Source organism: Bubalus kerabau, chromosome 4 (assembly GCF_029407905.1).
Source record: "Bubalus kerabau isolate K-KA32 ecotype Philippines breed swamp buffalo chromosome 4, PCC_UOA_SB_1v2, whole genome shotgun sequence".
In the NCBI taxonomy this organism is placed as follows: domain Eukaryota; kingdom Metazoa; phylum Chordata; class Mammalia; order Artiodactyla; family Bovidae; genus Bubalus; species Bubalus kerabau.
In genome coordinates, this window is record NC_073627.1 from 89562836 (window position 1) to 89579299 (window position 16464).

Below are 16464 nucleotides of genomic sequence, written 5' to 3' on the forward strand. Positions count from 1 at the left end.
AATTCCCCTTTTTCCAGTCCCTGCCATCAGAGTCCCATTTTACAAAAGGATTATAGACACAGCCCATTCCAGGGAGTTCCCAAAGGAAATACAATAGTGAAAGCTAGACTTGAGAGGCTTTGACAGAGAGAAATAGGTTTTTAGCCCCCCTCCTGGACATCTTTCATTTTATTATTTTTCTACAGATTAATAGACTTTTTTCTGTGGTGAGTGTTAATTTGCTGTCTTTAGAATATATTTTCTTCTACTCAAACTCAAAATAAATTTAGTAAAAAAATTTAAACTGAAACATTAACTAAATATATGTTCCATTTTTCATGTGTGGAAACTCTACAAACACAGGCCCGTTTTTCAATTTTTTTTTTTTAAACAGGGAAACAGATTATATCAAGAAATAATCTGTTTCTGAGCATCACGTTGCACATTACTTTTTTTTGATTGACTGCATTGAATTCCTGATGGCCTTGCATGTTTTGAAAAGGATTAAATTGTTGTGTGCGTTTAGGCTAAGGCTAAGCTTCCAGGAAAAAAGTAAAAGACACTGTTCGTTTTGGCTGTTTAGAGTTCTTGTTCCACTGACTTCCCAAGATAAAAGCCCATTACAAAAGCAGAGAAATTTGGAGTTTGAAGAATGTGAGATTACACAGAGTCAACACTTATTTTGAAGTAAGGCAATGATAGCTCAGATAGTCCTATCACAGATTAGCCTTTAGGAATTGGCTAATCTAGGATGAAAGTGCCTCTCTCACTCTCTCCATTGTCCTTACAATCTCTTCTGTTAAGATTAGAAATATGTATTTTGATTTCATTACATTTATAGTAGTATGATGAAAATAAGCCACATTAATGCATTTTTCTGTGAATTTAATTTTTGTTTTTTTTACATTCTAGAATAAAATTAGTTCTGCCTTGATGTTTCTCTACCATCTAATACTGGATACTGTTTTGAATGTTCTGGGCACTGTTTTATTACATGGTCTTATTTAGGTAAATTCATGCCAATATTTTGCCAGGAAATTCTTAAAAAGTATAAATTGGCTACACAAAAATAATAAAAAATAACAAAAAAATAAAACTGGCTAAACAAAATTGTTGCAACAAGACCTTGTGTCCAAGATCAATATGAAGATCAGAAATAGGACATTGCACCATGGAATTGAAATACTTTATAATCTGAACTTGACTGAAATGCTTGCTTGACCTGAAATTGACCTTGAAATAAAAGGAACAGCTAAACCTTAATAGATCAAAAACTACCACACAAAGGCCGCCTTGCTAAGAACAAGTTACAACCATGGTGATTTATTAGTCTCAACTTTTCAATACATGGATTAACCTAACAAAACATTCAATTTACTAACAGATCTTTCTGTTTCTTTTTAGGTGTGATTTTTCTTAGGGAAGAAAAATGCATAGGAAAAAAATTCCTAGGAAATAAGAGATTTTGTAAAGAACATTTTGGGGCATGTGTTATGAAAGTAGTGTTTTGGCAGAGGTTGCATTCCAGAAACTACCAGATTTATCATGTAAATTGTATAACTGTATCTGATGATGGTAATTTGTAAGCAATGTTCTGTGCTGGTGAGCTATCCCTGTGTCGGCTATGGCTAAGTGTATTTGATTGCCTGTGGTTCATTCTCATTGCTCAGGTCCTTTAAGGTCTATAATGAAAGATCTGCATTCTGATGACAATGAGGAGGAATCAGATGAAGCAGAGGATAATGACAATGACTCCGAAATGGAGAGACCTGTAAATAGAGGGGGCAGCCGAAGTCGCAGGTGAGTGTCTTGGTAGAGATGAGGTTCCCTGGGATGGAATCATACCTTTTCACTGGATCTAAGAGTATAACCACAGCAAAAATGTGAAACACCAAAAACGATGGCAAGTAAATAGTCACATTCATTTTTTTTAAAGCATTTTGAATTTGTTTTATTTATTTTTATTAAAGTATAGTTGACTTACTATATTATGTTAGTTTCAGGTGTACAGCATAGTAATTCGATAGTATAGTGTGTGTGTATATTTTAACTGGAGGGTGCTTGCTTTATCCTGTTGTGTTAGTTTCTGCTATACAACAACACAGATTAGCCATAACTCTCTCTCTCTTGGTCATCAGGGAGTGTCAGACTGGGTTTCCTGTGTTATGTAGCAGCTTCCCACTATTTAACACCCCCATGCTGTGTCCTCAAGTTGGTTCACTACATCTGCATCTTTATTCCTGCCCTGCATATAGGTTCATCAGTACCATCTTTCTAGATTCCATTTATAGATGTTAATACACGATATTTGTATATAATATATACTATTTTTATAGATTATACGCCTTACAAAGTTTAAGTTGGGGCACCTTGGCATGCTTACACTCACTGTTCCCCAGGGAACTATTTTATCCCTTGTTCTCAGAAAGGAGAGGTTTTTCCTCTATAAATTTTACAGAGAAAAAGTCCTATTGGAAGCTTTTGCTCTTCAAAGTAAATGCCATGGTGGCTGGACCGGCGGCTGAAATGAACTCTGCTTTCATTTGAAGAATTTGTGTAGCTTCGTTGCTGTAGGTATTCATAACTCAGAATTTGAGGAAATGTGTTCGCTGTTTGTAGTTAGAAATGCATGATTGATTTCAATGAATTATGTGTGACCTAATTAAAACTGGGATCACCTGTGTGTTTTCCAGAAACTAAATTCCTTTTAAGTGCGCTATTACTTAAGTAGCTTTAATGCGGCGAGGCATACTTCTGCATTGGAAAGATGCTAATTCATGTCACTTATAATTAATAGTCAACTTGAAATTGCCTCGAGAATTTTATTTATCATGAGCAAAACAAATAGCTGTGCTTACTTTAATGGGTTTTGAGTAGGAAAAAATATGAATCTATTTGAACTTAAAATCCAATTACATTGATAATATATTGCATTAAGTCTTTTCTCATTATCCATTACTGGGTAGCAGGCCCTAAAATTCCCCACAATGATGTGATCTTAACCCAAACTGGACAGACCATGTGTTTGCTAATTGGTAATTCCTTCGTGTCCTTGGAGAAAAGTCTCCTTAGAATATATACCCTGTCCCATCTCTCAGTGGTTCTTCCTTATGGCTGTACTCAATTCCTTTTTCTCTACTCATCTCCCAAAATCACCCATCTGTATTCCTTTTAAATAAGAGAGACATAAGGAACCTTATGGTCTTGGCCTTATAATGTTTCCCTTTACAAGTTTTAATCTGACAAGAAGGAAACTGATGGGGCAAAAAAAAAAACCCCTAAAAATGAACTGACACTTGTAGGCGAGGAGCATCTTTATAACAATCGAAATCCTGACCACTGACTGTTTTTACATTTAGCTGGTGAAAAAATGCATAACCAGTTTAGACATCTCCCAACTTAGTATGTAGACGATCTAGACACTCTGTGATGGGCTGTGGCCTGTTCCCTCTTTGCCTTGTCCCCTGAGTCAACATGGGTCAGATCATACATGTTTGTGAGTTGACTGATGTGTGATGTGTGTTGTTTGCAAGGCTCTCCCTCCCTCCTGACATATGCTGTTGGCACAGCCCCCGCCCGGGTAACATTTGATCTTCATGGCACTTGTGAAGTCTCAACTGTTTAATCAGTTTAAATACTCAGCCTTCCACTTCAGTCAAGAAGCATTTTAAAGCAGCGCTTCAACTGAACACTTCATTAATGTAATTTAGTTAAGAAAAACAAGTTCCGTCAGTTTTTTCCTAAAAGAACGTCCCAGTGTATCCTTTTCATTTCCTATCTCGTGTCTTGTCTATCTGAATGTATTATAGGGCTGGAATGTGATTGCCTATTCAGAACGACAGGAAAACTATCCGATTTCTAAAGCATTTTCTGTTTCTGAGAAGAATATTGTATTAGGTTACTATATAACCGAAGCGAGGGAGCAAACCCTGAAGGACATTTCTAAAAGAGTGCACACATTCAGCAGAGTAAATAAAGACGTATCTCCTATTCTCGCTGAAAGAAAATTCCATTTTGAATGGAAAGGAAGAAAAAAATGAGGTGATATTTTTATTGTCTTTCATTGTTGAAAGACACTGTATTTTTCTAAAGCAGTTTTCCCAAACACACTGTCTTTTCCTGTTCGGTGGTGTATTTCCAGGGAATTGCATCAGAACTAGGGTCAACTTTGCATCATGACACAGTGGAAATGATTGGTGATGGGTCTGTCATGTTGAGCTTCACACCTCCCACCCTCAGACATCACCCTGAACTGTCAGTCCTGCAGGGCCGTGGTCCACATTCTTCTTAGCAGTTACTTCCATTCCTGCACCCTGTATTTCAACCGTACTTGTAAAATTTTCACCTGTAACAAATAGGCAGAGGAAAAGGAAGGGCGAAAAGGGTAGTAACCTATGGACTGTCTGATTTTGCTGAACTTCCAGCTTGGGTGACATGCTTATGACAGTAGGTGGATGGATCTGGAACAGGGAGATAAATGAATAAATGAAGGCAGCAAAATATACTGGCCGAGTACCAGGGCTGCGAGTCACATTGCTTGGATTTGAATCCTAGAACCAGCACTCTTACCTCTGTGACGCTATGTGAGTGATCCAGTTTGTCTCAGTTTCCTTACCTATGAAATGGAGATTATTAAATGAGAAGGAGCAAGTCAAATGTTTAACCCCTTTCTAGATACAAAGTAAATGCTGGCACGTAGTAGCGATTGTATGAGCTAAAACAAGTTCCCGAAGATGAATGTTTGGATGCCTTGCTCTCTACCCCTAATTCTTTGGATATTTCAAGAATTGCCTGTAACGCTGCGACTGACTTCTCTGTTTCTTTTCAGAGTTAGCTTAAGTGATGGCAGTGATAGTGAAAGCAGTTCTGCTTCGTCACCCCTACATCATGACCCCCCGCCACCCTTATTAAAAGCCAGCAACAACCAGGTAAGCTTCCGGGTCTGCACTGCTCACGATTCTGCAGAACTCAAAGTATGCCAGGCATTTTGCCCCTTAAATTTTAAACAAAGTCCCTCTTGACAGCAAATAGCTGGGAACCTACAACCTTAGGACTAAACACATAGGGTAAAAGTACTTAAGTTGTCACAAAAGTATGGTATTGGATGAGTTAGTTAAATGTCAATAGATGCAGGACAGGATGGTGACAAAAAGTGTTACCCATTTACTCCTGACTTCTGTATATTTCCCCCCTGTCAATTGGGAAGAATATGACCTTTGGAGCTGTATAAAGCCTGGTTCTCTGTTTTACTGATTTATAGTAGTTTATTGGTACAAAAATTTTTTTAATTTAGCCTCCGTTTTCTCATCTGTAAATGAGGATATTAATGTCTACCTTACTGGCTACTGAGAGGGTAACAAAAAAGTGTGTGTAAAGAGCATGAAGCATGGTTCATACCTCTTAGCAAACAGTTGATGATATATGGTTAGTACAGGTGCTCTGCCTCTGTGCTTATCCAGGGAAAAAGGATTATCACTTGGGATTGTAAGGAATCATTTATAAACTATAGAGTAAACAATGGTCATTATCACTGTTGTTATAAGTCCAGCTAAAGAAAGCTTATTAATTTGATAATCAGAGTAAAGAATATAGTTATTTGGATAGGTCTAGGCAGAGCTTGCAAAGCTGTGATGAAGAGCTTTCGTTAAACGAATGATTATTTTAAACACTTGATAAAATAAGCTGTTTTCAAGTATTGTAAAAAAAAAAACCTCATTATGCATTAGGTTGATTCTCTATTACCATGTTATTCTTTTTTCCTTATTTAGACAGATTCCACGAGACCTCACAATAATTGCTTAATTCAAGTTACCGTATGAATGTTAACTTGAAAATGTGGTTTGTAAAAGTATTCTGTTTCACAGGTGTCCTACCTGTTGTTTTAAGTGGCCTTGTCCTTGAAATCTGTGATCTTTCTTTAATGGGGAAAATGTGATTTTTATAGCCGAAGACTTTTTCATTTCAAATTTCATATAAAGCAAAAATCTCTTAAAATTTAAAATTCCTCATCTAATTGATCTACAACTTAAAGCCTCCATTATTAAGTAGGAATAATATCAGTGTTCTTTACCTCACCAGTTGGAGTTCAACTGCAGTTTCTTTGTGTCCTGCATGTGACTGCAGGCCCAACCTCGTCACCCGTTACAGGCTGGCCTGCAAGGAGTTGTACTTTCTTCTTCCTTATCCTGACTCCGCACAGCCCATGTGTCTCCCCACCTCCAGGGCCAGCCATACCCGTGACCCAGCCAGCGTCCCCTCAAGTGTGGCTGCCCAGTACTCCAAAGTCAAGCATGGCTGGGGAGAGTGAGGACCATGGGCATGGCCATCATTGCCAGTCAGTGGAGAAGGGCCCTAGGCTGGCTGACTGGATAACTTGGAGGATTCTTTTGTAATTGTGTGCTTCAGTATAAGCTGTCAATAGAATAGCATTTGGACCTTGAAATATATTTTTATATCCAATTTCAACCTACGTAGGCCTGATTTCTGCTTCCAGTGAGTGGTGTGTTGAAATTGGGATTCTTCCTGGGCGGTGACGGTGGCCTTGGCAGGGCCAGGAGTGCAGGGCATTATAGGCTGTGCTTTTGTGCCCTGTAGTAGTCTCCTTCAGCATTGTTCCCAGGTGGAGTGAAGACTATGCTTGCTAAGTAAATGCAGCTTCAACAAGCCACCATCTTACCTTGCAGACAGAACTGCCCCAGTCTCTTCCTGGATCTGCTGCAGTCTTGACGTGACCCTGGTTTCAGGGAAAGGTTTAGATTCTTTGTCAAGACTTTTTTTTTTATTGACTGTCTGGCAGGATGAAAAAAAGCAAAACAAAATTGAAATGGTACCATCTATCTAGAAAGGGTAAAATTTGCTTTATCCGATTAAATAGCATACCACTGGTTTCTTGGCATATGTTTATTTGACAAATGTAGCTTCACACATGTGAGTCATCAATCTGTCAGGAATACTCAGTTATATGTCACTTTCTCCATATACCTATAAGCATAATAAGGGGGTCCATATGCTTTCAGTTTTAACTAGTTTAGGGTAGGAAATATATGTACCCCAAGGGTGCTTTTTCCTCTGGACCTGTGTCTTAGAACTGGAGTGTGTTTAGTCGTGTGTGTGTGTGTGTGTGTGTGTGTGTGATAGTGATGATCTGAAATTTCACATGAAATAAGCGAAAACATACCAGGAAGGCCAAACTATGAAATGGGCAGACTCTTGAGTCTTCTTCTTTCATATCCCTTGACTATTCTCTGTGTAGGTTGATAATAGTCTCAAAGTTTCTATAAATTACCAGGCAAAGCTATGGTTTCCTTACTTTTTCTCAATTTTCTAGGGACTGGGGAAGAGAGAAAGTGCTCATTGAGTCAGACATTTCTAATTCTTGGAAAAAAAGTGAACAAAGAGAGAGAGCCATATGTCAACAAAGCAAGTAATTAACCTGAGTATTGTTAGGAGCTACTAGTGATTGTTAACATCAAAGACCCAGCGGTAGAGAATCCATCTGCTGAGTAATTGAGTTGTCAGTCCTCACAAAAGAATACAGAAAAATAATAATGTTGAAAATCTGATTCTCAAGCCAGATCCTCAGATTAAGGATAGAAGTGCAACTCATCATAGTTCTATTTTCAGAGACTGTCACGTGCGTACTTGGTGCCTCTCAGCAGTCTGGGTGGCTGTTTCTTCTCCCTACAGCTTAATAGAGAGGAATAATGCTGTGCCATTTTCACCAAAGTTTTTTTGTTTTTGTTTTTTAACTTCAAACTTCTTTATGTGAATTTCAAACAAAATCAAAATTCTAGATCCTTTTTGGCTGAAAGTATTGAAGGGGAGGGAGGGGAGGGAGGGGCCTCAAAGGAAGGAAGCGATTCATCGGACCCAAGTTAATATTCAGAATATCATAAATCACCTAGCAGCCTGCGAGGCGTGTTGAATGAAATCAAAGAGTCCATCCAGTTAAACTGGTTTGAAATCGGCCTGTGGAAGACAAGGTGCCATATTTTTCTATTCTGGAGTCGTTTCCTTAAAGATAAGAAATGATCATAAATAAAACAATTGTCTTCAGCATGGATCAGCTCTCAGAATGAGGTTTTGACAAAGCTGTTTATTTTGGAGCAGGGAGAGATCAAAGCAGGAAGATTAACTGAGCCCTCTCTGGGCAGCCACTCAGTAACTCGAGGCGGATCACTGACACCCGGGGCTTTTGTTCCTGCCTCTGCAGCTTCAGAAGAAAGAAACCAGGATTTCAGTGTCATTGGGCCTCCTGTGCCGCAGCCCTTATGGAATGTGTAGGATGGGATTTCAGCACCCTGCGTGTTCTATTTTCTGCTTTGAAGAAAAGGTGGTAGAACTCTCTCAACCTGTTCATAATTCTGTGTGCCCCATAGAGAGTTCTCGGTCACTTGGTCCCCAGAGAACAATGACTTGGGTCAGGGAATGGCGGGGTACTCAGGGGAAGGATATGATGGGAACAAAATTCAGTTTTCTAATGCACAAGGCAGGCAGACAGGGGCTGTATTTTTCCTTTTGCCTGCATTCACAGCAGATCGGCTCTGCTTGGCCCAGCCCTGTATCTGAGTTGGCGAGGAGTGCCATCTACTGACCTACTTACTCCTAGGTCTCAGTGCAAACGGATGTTCCCTCGAGGTCTCATTTCCAGCCAAAATAGAGAAGGGAGTTCTGAATGTAGTGGGGGTGTTTGGTTTCCTTTACTAAAAGCTATTGCTTTGCCTCTGCGATTAAGTAATTTCCTTGTGTTGCCAGAAGTATTATGTTTGAAATTAGCCCGGTCACGTTGGTCATCTGGTATCTTAATCTTAAAAACGAAGGAAGATTCTCAGGCAAGATGCTGTTAGGAGCTCACTTCTTATACATTTTCCTAAATTCAAATGAATATGTATTCCTTTTGAGAAGTATTTGGTCTTTTCTAGGATGTCATCCTCAGCAAGTAAAGTGCTTATTAGCAGTAGAAAATTTCATGGCTAAATGGGAACCTGGATGCTCCCTTGCTCGTAGCTCTCATTTTATTTGTCTCATTTTTGTCAAAGTTCAAAAACCATTGAATGATAGGGCTGGTACCTGAACTTGGGTTTCTGAGCCCAATCAATGCTCTCTCTACAAGTTAAATTACAAAATAAATGTGGACTCATTTTAAAAATCTGTGCATTTTGGAAGTGGTAGACCTTTGAACAGAACCGTGAGACGTGTGTGTGTATGTGTGTGTGTGCTAAAGCAGAGTAAACTTCTTCAATATCTCCTTTTTTGGCATTTTTTTCCCCTCAATATTAGCTTCAGATTGTAACTCACTTGATAATGAGAATATAATGAAAAAGACAAATTACCTTTGCCTTTATGTTTTTATATGTCTGTAAACACTCATCAATAATTTCAGTGGTTCTCACCATTTTAAGCATAATTCTCAATTTTGAAAGTGCTAATTAATCAACTGTGTTTATTAAGTAATAATGTATTTCTCCTTTTTATTAATTAGAAATGTAACTCCCCACCATCTGAACAGGATGCAAAACTGCTATTCATAACCTAAGCTATAATTGGTTCAGGTCAAAGGAAAGGCACTGGGGATTTTATCATGGGTAAACATTATTTCTTAGAATACAGAAAATGGTCCTGGCTCTTATTTCTTGAGTAGGAGGATTCCAAGTTGGGAGCAGCCAGCGTGACAGCCACCTTCACTTCCAAACCTTCCTCAATTTAGTAGACAGGAGTACTTTTTAGAATCCGAGAGGCAGGTACTAGAAAGGGTATTTGAGTGTTTGTCTTATTCTTACTGCACTGAACACGGGTAGTCATGTTGAAACAACAGGATGAATAAGAAAAATTTCTTGCCAGAGGGGACTGTAATCTACTACAACTCAGCTGCTGTGCATGTGTGTGAGAGTGTTGTCACTAAAGAGAAGCAGCCTTGGAAGCATAGATCAATTTCCTTATCGTCACTTTTTTTTTTAAAGTTCTATTGCCCTGACTCAGCATTTCAGATATAAGTAGTTTATTTTCCGAGAGAAAGTCAGATTAGAGGAGAAGAAATAAAATGTGAGGAGGAAAAATGCTCTTTGGAAAGTGATGTTATTATGCATTTCATTCATACTGCCTTTGTTTATGTGGCAGGTTAGCCAAGCAGTGCTAGCAATCAAATTTAACTGTGTTCTCTTTGGTCCCTAGATTCTTGAAGTGAAAAGTCCAATAAAGCAAAGCAAATCAGATAAGCAAATAAAGAATGGCGAATGTGACAAGGTAGGTTTCTAGTCTGTTACTGTGAGGAACGTAGCACTGACAACTCTTCTGTTTCTTTGTGTTTCCCTTGATCATTCTTGCTGGTTCTCATTTCATTTTCTTCATCAGAAGGGCCTGAAGTTCCCAAATGACAGGCACTTCTTCCCAGTGCTTTGTAGTTTATTTTCCAAGTCTTGTTTACATCTCCAGTAAACAAGATAAACTTGGCCTTTTGCTATCCATGCTTGCCAAGGGATTTTGGGCACATGGAATTAGGAGGTGAGAGAGCTGTGGTGGAGGTGGAGGGTTCAGGAATCTCAGACTAAAGTGAGCAGGACATCTGATCCCAGTGTTTTCCCCTCGTGTGCAGTCACGCTTCCAAAATCTGACTTCAAGGGTTGTTGGGGGTTTGTGTCCTGTTGTAAGCAGGGTCCTCACATGCTTTGCAGGATCGGGGTAGGCCTGGATAATGCCTCACAAACCTTTATTTGCGCTCATTGCAAATGGCACAAAGAATACCCAGGCATTTATGCTGACAAAGACGCGAGTCTGAGCACATGAAGGTGCACCTCTGCCTTTTCAGGGGAACTCTTGACAAGCCAGATGCTAATTTGGATAGGGACCTCTATTTTTCGTAAGACATTCTTCTGTCCTGTTACTTGCTGTTCACTGGCCATGTTAGGTATGACCAGGAGAGGTTGTTTTTTCCCCCCCTCCAATTTGCCCTAATTACATAGTAATGTGCATTGATACTTCCATGTTCAAACTTGGAAACATTATAACTAAGAGAAAAAAGCCTAAGATGGAAGAATAATTAAAAAAAAAAGAATATGTACTGTGATAATATGCTTAAGCTCACATTTTTTCATTGAATTCCTTTTCTCTCTTTAGAGGCATGGTTGGGAAAGGGTTAATCCTGTTCACTTGGGAGCAAATAAGTTCACAAATAGCCCTATTTTGTAAAAAAGCTGCCTTGAAAAAGTACTAGTTGGCCAAAGGAGAGTTGGTCTGCAAAGGCCTTGGGCAGTGGATCCACACAGCTTAGGGTAGAAGGTAGAATGTGCAACCTCTAACCACCTCTGCTATGTTCTTACTTGTTTATCCTTTTGTTTTTGAACTGTTTCCTAAATGCTTGTCATTGGGGGCATACCATTCTCTTTCAGGCATACCTCGATGAACTGGTAGAGCTTCACAGAAGGCTGATGACGTTGAGGGAAAGACACATTCTGCAGCAGGTGAGGAGGGCTTCTGAACACCACCCTTGCCAGAAGCCTTGAGGTCTGGGTTGCCCTGCGCTGGTGTGACAGCACCTGGAGGCACACTGGCCGCATGCTGTCTGGGCCAGTGCCACCTGCAGAGTATTTGGGGAGGGGGCTTATTTCCAAGGCTACCTGGAAGTCTACCTGGGGCTTCCTTGGTGCCACAGACAGTGAAAACGGGGCACTTGGGGAAGTGACGATGCTGCAACATACTGATCTCAAGCCGTCTGATGCTGTCATGTGGGCTGACGGAGGGATGGGAGGAATGCAGAAACCTTTGGGGCCAGGCTTCTGGTTTCATGGGAAAGCAGTGATAAGAACTGCAGTCAAGTGCTGTAAACATTTGTGATTCAATTTAGTAACCTTTGCCAATGCTATTCTAAGGAAAATAAATATTTTCCTCTTTTGTCTTATCTTGTTTAACATACATTCTATTATTATGAACTCAACTGTGGAATACTTTTGAGTGGGGACATTTCTATTAGTACAATTTGATGTTTTGAGAAGGAGGGTGGTTTTTAGTTTTCATACGGTTATAGTATGTGTTCCCATTGCATCAAAAATTAAAGATAAAATAATTTTTCTTTAATACTCAAAGTGAAGGTTGTGTTCTAAATTCCAGGGTAGGTTTGTAGATTATTTTGCTGCTTGAATTTTTTTTAAAGACTGCTTTCAAATGACTTGATGTTAGAAGTTAATCTACCCCAGCTGTGTGTATATGTGTGTGTGTGTTTAATATTTAATGGCTGATGGTCACATTTGTATTCTGTGTACATTTTTGGTTAAATCTATAAATACATACTCTCAAACTTTGCAAGTTCCCTGATCGGTTTGATAAGGTTTAAACTTCTAGAGTTTCAGACTTGAACAGAAGACTACAGACCTATAATTCTTAATTGAGGATAAGTTGCATTTCTTGCATGTCTATCTAAGTGTGCAATAGGTCAGGGAGCAGGATCTGAGTGGCTTGCTCTAAGACATATCCTAGTATATCGAGAGTATTTTTCTTCAATTTTTTTCTGTACAACTGAAAATTAGTCGGTTAGCCTGCCACTTGGCAATTATTTGGGGCCCATTGCCTGAATGGTGATAGTAAATCTATTTAGCTGATTTTCCCATTTTTTTCCTGAGCACCAGCTCTGAACCACTGTGGAAAAGCTGTCTAACAAAGCTATTATTGAACAAATTGGACCTAAATAGTGTCTCACAGGAGAGCAAGATAGATGTTTGGGCAGCGTTGGGACCCCCTTCTCACAGAAAGCCAGCCAGTGAATCGAGGATACTATGGCATTGGGCAGGGTCTTACCATGGGGTGTCATTGGCATTCCCAATTTCACATTGCCCTTTATTTTGACCTTTGAAAGCATTGTGAGGGAAGGTGGCTTAACAGGAGAGTTTCATGGAAGTGGATTATTTTAGCATTCTAGAGGGAGAGAGTGATATCTATGAATTTTTAACCTGGCATAAAGGCACTCCAGGGCCCACAGCATTTCAACCTAATTGCATTCCCAGGCTGGTTGAAAGCTTTCAGTCTTTGGCCTTTTGCCTTGTAATGCAGCTGAGGCTTGTGATTATGATACCATGATGCATGTCCTGTCATGGTTTACTGCTTAATTAATTCCTATTGTAAAGCATAGCACTATTGAGCACTGATGTTATTCCCCACCTTGAGCGCTGCGCATCCTGTGGACTGCATTCCACCGAGTCTACGTCTTCTCTGCCATGCAGACCACAGCACCTGAGACAGGATTTCTAGTGAGCCCGGGATCCTATCCCAGTTCTTTTCCTATGAAAGGGATCCTATCGGAAAATCTGGCCTGACATTTTTATTTGGCTCACAAAAAATGGTTTATCTCTTTTTTTATTCTGGGGTCATGCAGTGCTGGCACCCGGCATCTAGGTTAATGAACAGAAAGCATTGGATCAAGAGAGGCTGTGTTCTTAAGGCCCTTTTCCATCAGGTACAATGTAGTACAGTGGACACAGCCAAAACCAGAGATGTCAGTACCTTGGACTGACTAATAATTCCATTCTTCTTTAAACCACATGTTTAACATTTATTTGGAAAGGGAGATTGAAGACTTCTAAACTCTCTTGCAGTTCCAGCTCTGCGTCTGGGCTTGCATCCTCCTCAGGAGAAAAAAAATAACCTCTGAGGAAAACCAGGGCTTCCTTAGAGGCTGGTTCAGCAGTTTAGGTAACAGCTATTATACTCAGAATTTTCTTTAGGGAGATAGGGAATAAATGGTATGGCAGAGTGTTACAACAATGTGGAGAACTCTCCCTGAGAAGTGTTTTGCCGAAAGTGATCTTCTCCACCCTGGAGAATCTCCTGTTGTATTTTAGAATTCCTTGAAGACTGGAGCCTGATGGCCCACTTCCTAACCCCAACAGAGCACATGTTGTCACATAGAGGGGGCTTCCCTGTCTGCACAGCAGGGGCCATTCTGCAGGAAAACCTAGCTCACCTGTCAGCCCTGACTCCCCTCCAGGCAGAAGCAAAACTTGTTCATGACTTCTCACTCAGTGAAGAGGCTGTTTGGGTGAAAAGAATCCTTTAAAAAATATATATGTATGTGTGTGTGTATGTGTGTGTGTGTTCATTCGCTCAGTTGTGTCTGACTTTTTGCAACTTTCTGGACTGTAGACTGCCAGGCTTCTCTGTCCATGGGATTCTCCAGGCAAGAATACTGGAGTGGGTTACCACTCTCTTCTCCAGGGGATCTTCCTAACCCAGGGATCAAACCCTTGTCTCCTGCTTTGCAGGCAGATTCTTTACCACTGAGCCATCAGGGAAGCCTATATACATACATATGTATGTATATATATATGCAAATATATGTAAAATCAGACTACAAATAATTTATTACCTTTTTATAATTTTTTATGACTTTTATAACCAGGGTTGGGGGAAGAAGCCGTAGACTTAAACAAGTGGATCTTACCCCTTAAAAAAAAATAACAAACCTGCATAGTACCCCCTCCAAAGCTGATGTGGCAGGAAATAATCCATCACAAATATTTTCACAACCACTATCATCTGAAGAATGGGCCCAGCAATTTACATGCTCTTCCTCTTTCACTACCTATAACATACCGCGTGCCCCTGGCTGCTTTCCCCCTCTGCAGTCACTCTGTCTTTTATTATTACTATTATTTTGGAGTTAGATTCATCATTGCAGTATGATGCAAGGTAACGACACCAGGGTGGCAGCGTGTGCATTTGCAGATCGGGGAATCCTATGGCACGGCAGCAGGGCGTCCTTCAGGGACCAGCGGGGTGGTGTCTGTAGGCTGTGTGGCTTGTGTCATTACCATAAAGCATGTTAATGCTCTGTTTCTGATGTTCTAACTATCAGGATTCCTGGAAAGGAACCCACATTTATTTTTCTTTATGAAGTCTTTACTTAATTGAGGGTGTAGATTCATGCTCTAATAATTCAAATCATTAATGCTGTTCCCATTGGCAAATAGTCCTGAACGCCCCATCTGTTGGCACTGCTACTGCTCGAAGGCCGTCTTTGCCTCCACCTTGATGCATTCTTACAAGCTCCCATAAAAATGCAGGGTTCATTTAGTGAGATTGATCAGATCCCCTTCGTTTCTTTGTGTGTGTGTGGCTGCAGGCAGGGTGGGGTGTGAAGTTTGTGGACGAGGCAGGAGAGCTGTAATCGAAGCCCCAGAACCTGTGAGATAGTACAGTGCCCGTGAGGTGAGGGGGTTGAATATCCTAGTGAGTAAATGCGTTTATTTGCTTTAAAACCAAGTGGCCTTTTCTAGAAGGTATTTTTATTCTGTCTTCTATTTATTGTTTAGTAATTAGTAAGCAACCAGATTGAGTCACAGAATTTTATTTTCTTATAATGGTGAGTTACCTGTCATTTTCAAGGGAAAATGAAGGACTGTACTTCTTTACCCCCACATTGTGGTTTTAGTTTGTCGTCTAAAAAAGATTTTTTTGTTTTTGCTGTGGACCATTTTTAACATCTTTATTGGATTTACTACAATATTGCTTCTGTTTAATGTTTTGATTTCTTCGCCGTGAGTTGGGATCTCAGCTCCTCAACCAGGGATTGAACCCACACTGCTTGCAGCGGAAGGCAAAATCCTAACCACTGACCCTCCGGGAAATCCCTTGTTGTTTCAACTACTTTCCTGCAGCTGCTATTCTCCCTGTTTTCTTTCCTCCCTCCTGCAAACTTTTATTATACTTTTTTTTTTTTTTTTAATTTTAAGGAGATCTTTTCTGACTTTTAGTTTCTGGCATTTTCCCTGCTTCATTTGTTTTAGTGCTGATGAAATAGCCAACAGTCAATGAGGGGCAGAGGAAAAAGCACTGGGTGTGAAAACTCATGTGTTGTATAGTTACCTCCTGGATAATTAAGGATAAGTTTATGTTTACACGGTAGTCATAATCATGTTGCCCTCATCTGTGTCGCAGTTTTCAGCTTATAAAGAAGCTTCATGTTCTGTATATTATTTGATCCTTTAAACAACATTGCATGATAGGTAGAACGGGTGGCATTGTCCCCATTTTACAGTTGAGAAAATTGAGGCTCAGAGGTTCTGATGTTCTGTCCAATGCCATTCAAAGAGCAGAGTTGGGATCGGTTCAGTTCAGTTGCTCAGTCATGTCCGACTCTTTGCAACTGCCAGGCTTTCCTGTCCATCACCAACTCCTGGAGCTTGCTCAAACTCATGTCCATCGAATCGGTGATGCCATCCAACCATCTCATCCTCTGTCGTCCCCTTCTCCTCCTGCCTTCAATCCTTCCCAGCATCAGGGTCTTTTCCAATGAGTCAGTTCTTCACATCAGGTGGCCAGAGTACTGGAACTTCAGCCTCAGCATCAGTCCCTCCAGTGAATATTGAGGACTGATCTCTTTAGGATTGACTGGTTGGATCTCCTTGCAGTCCAAGGGACTCTCAAGAGTCTTCTTCTACACCACAATTCAAAAGCATTAATTCTTTGGCACTCAGCTTTCTTCATAGTCCAACTCTCACA

The 16464-nt window shown here is 40.1% G+C and overlaps 1 protein-coding gene across 4 annotated transcripts in view; it reads left to right on the top strand.

The window, feature by feature from the left end:
* The window catches only part of MLLT3 (MLLT3 super elongation complex subunit), a 324734-nt gene that overhangs the window by 302820 nt on the left and 5450 nt on the right, over nt 1–16464 (top strand). For all 4 annotated transcript variants that reach the window (XM_055577941.1, XM_055577939.1, XM_055577940.1 and 1 more), the window contains 4 exons: nt 1650–1779; nt 4808–4907; nt 10150–10221; nt 11364–11435. In XM_055577941.1, the coding sequence (XP_055433916.1) occupies nt 1650–1779; nt 4808–4907; nt 10150–10221; nt 11364–11435 (374 nt within the window). The remainder of the gene's footprint in view (nt 1–1649; nt 1780–4807; nt 4908–10149; nt 10222–11363; nt 11436–16464) is intronic.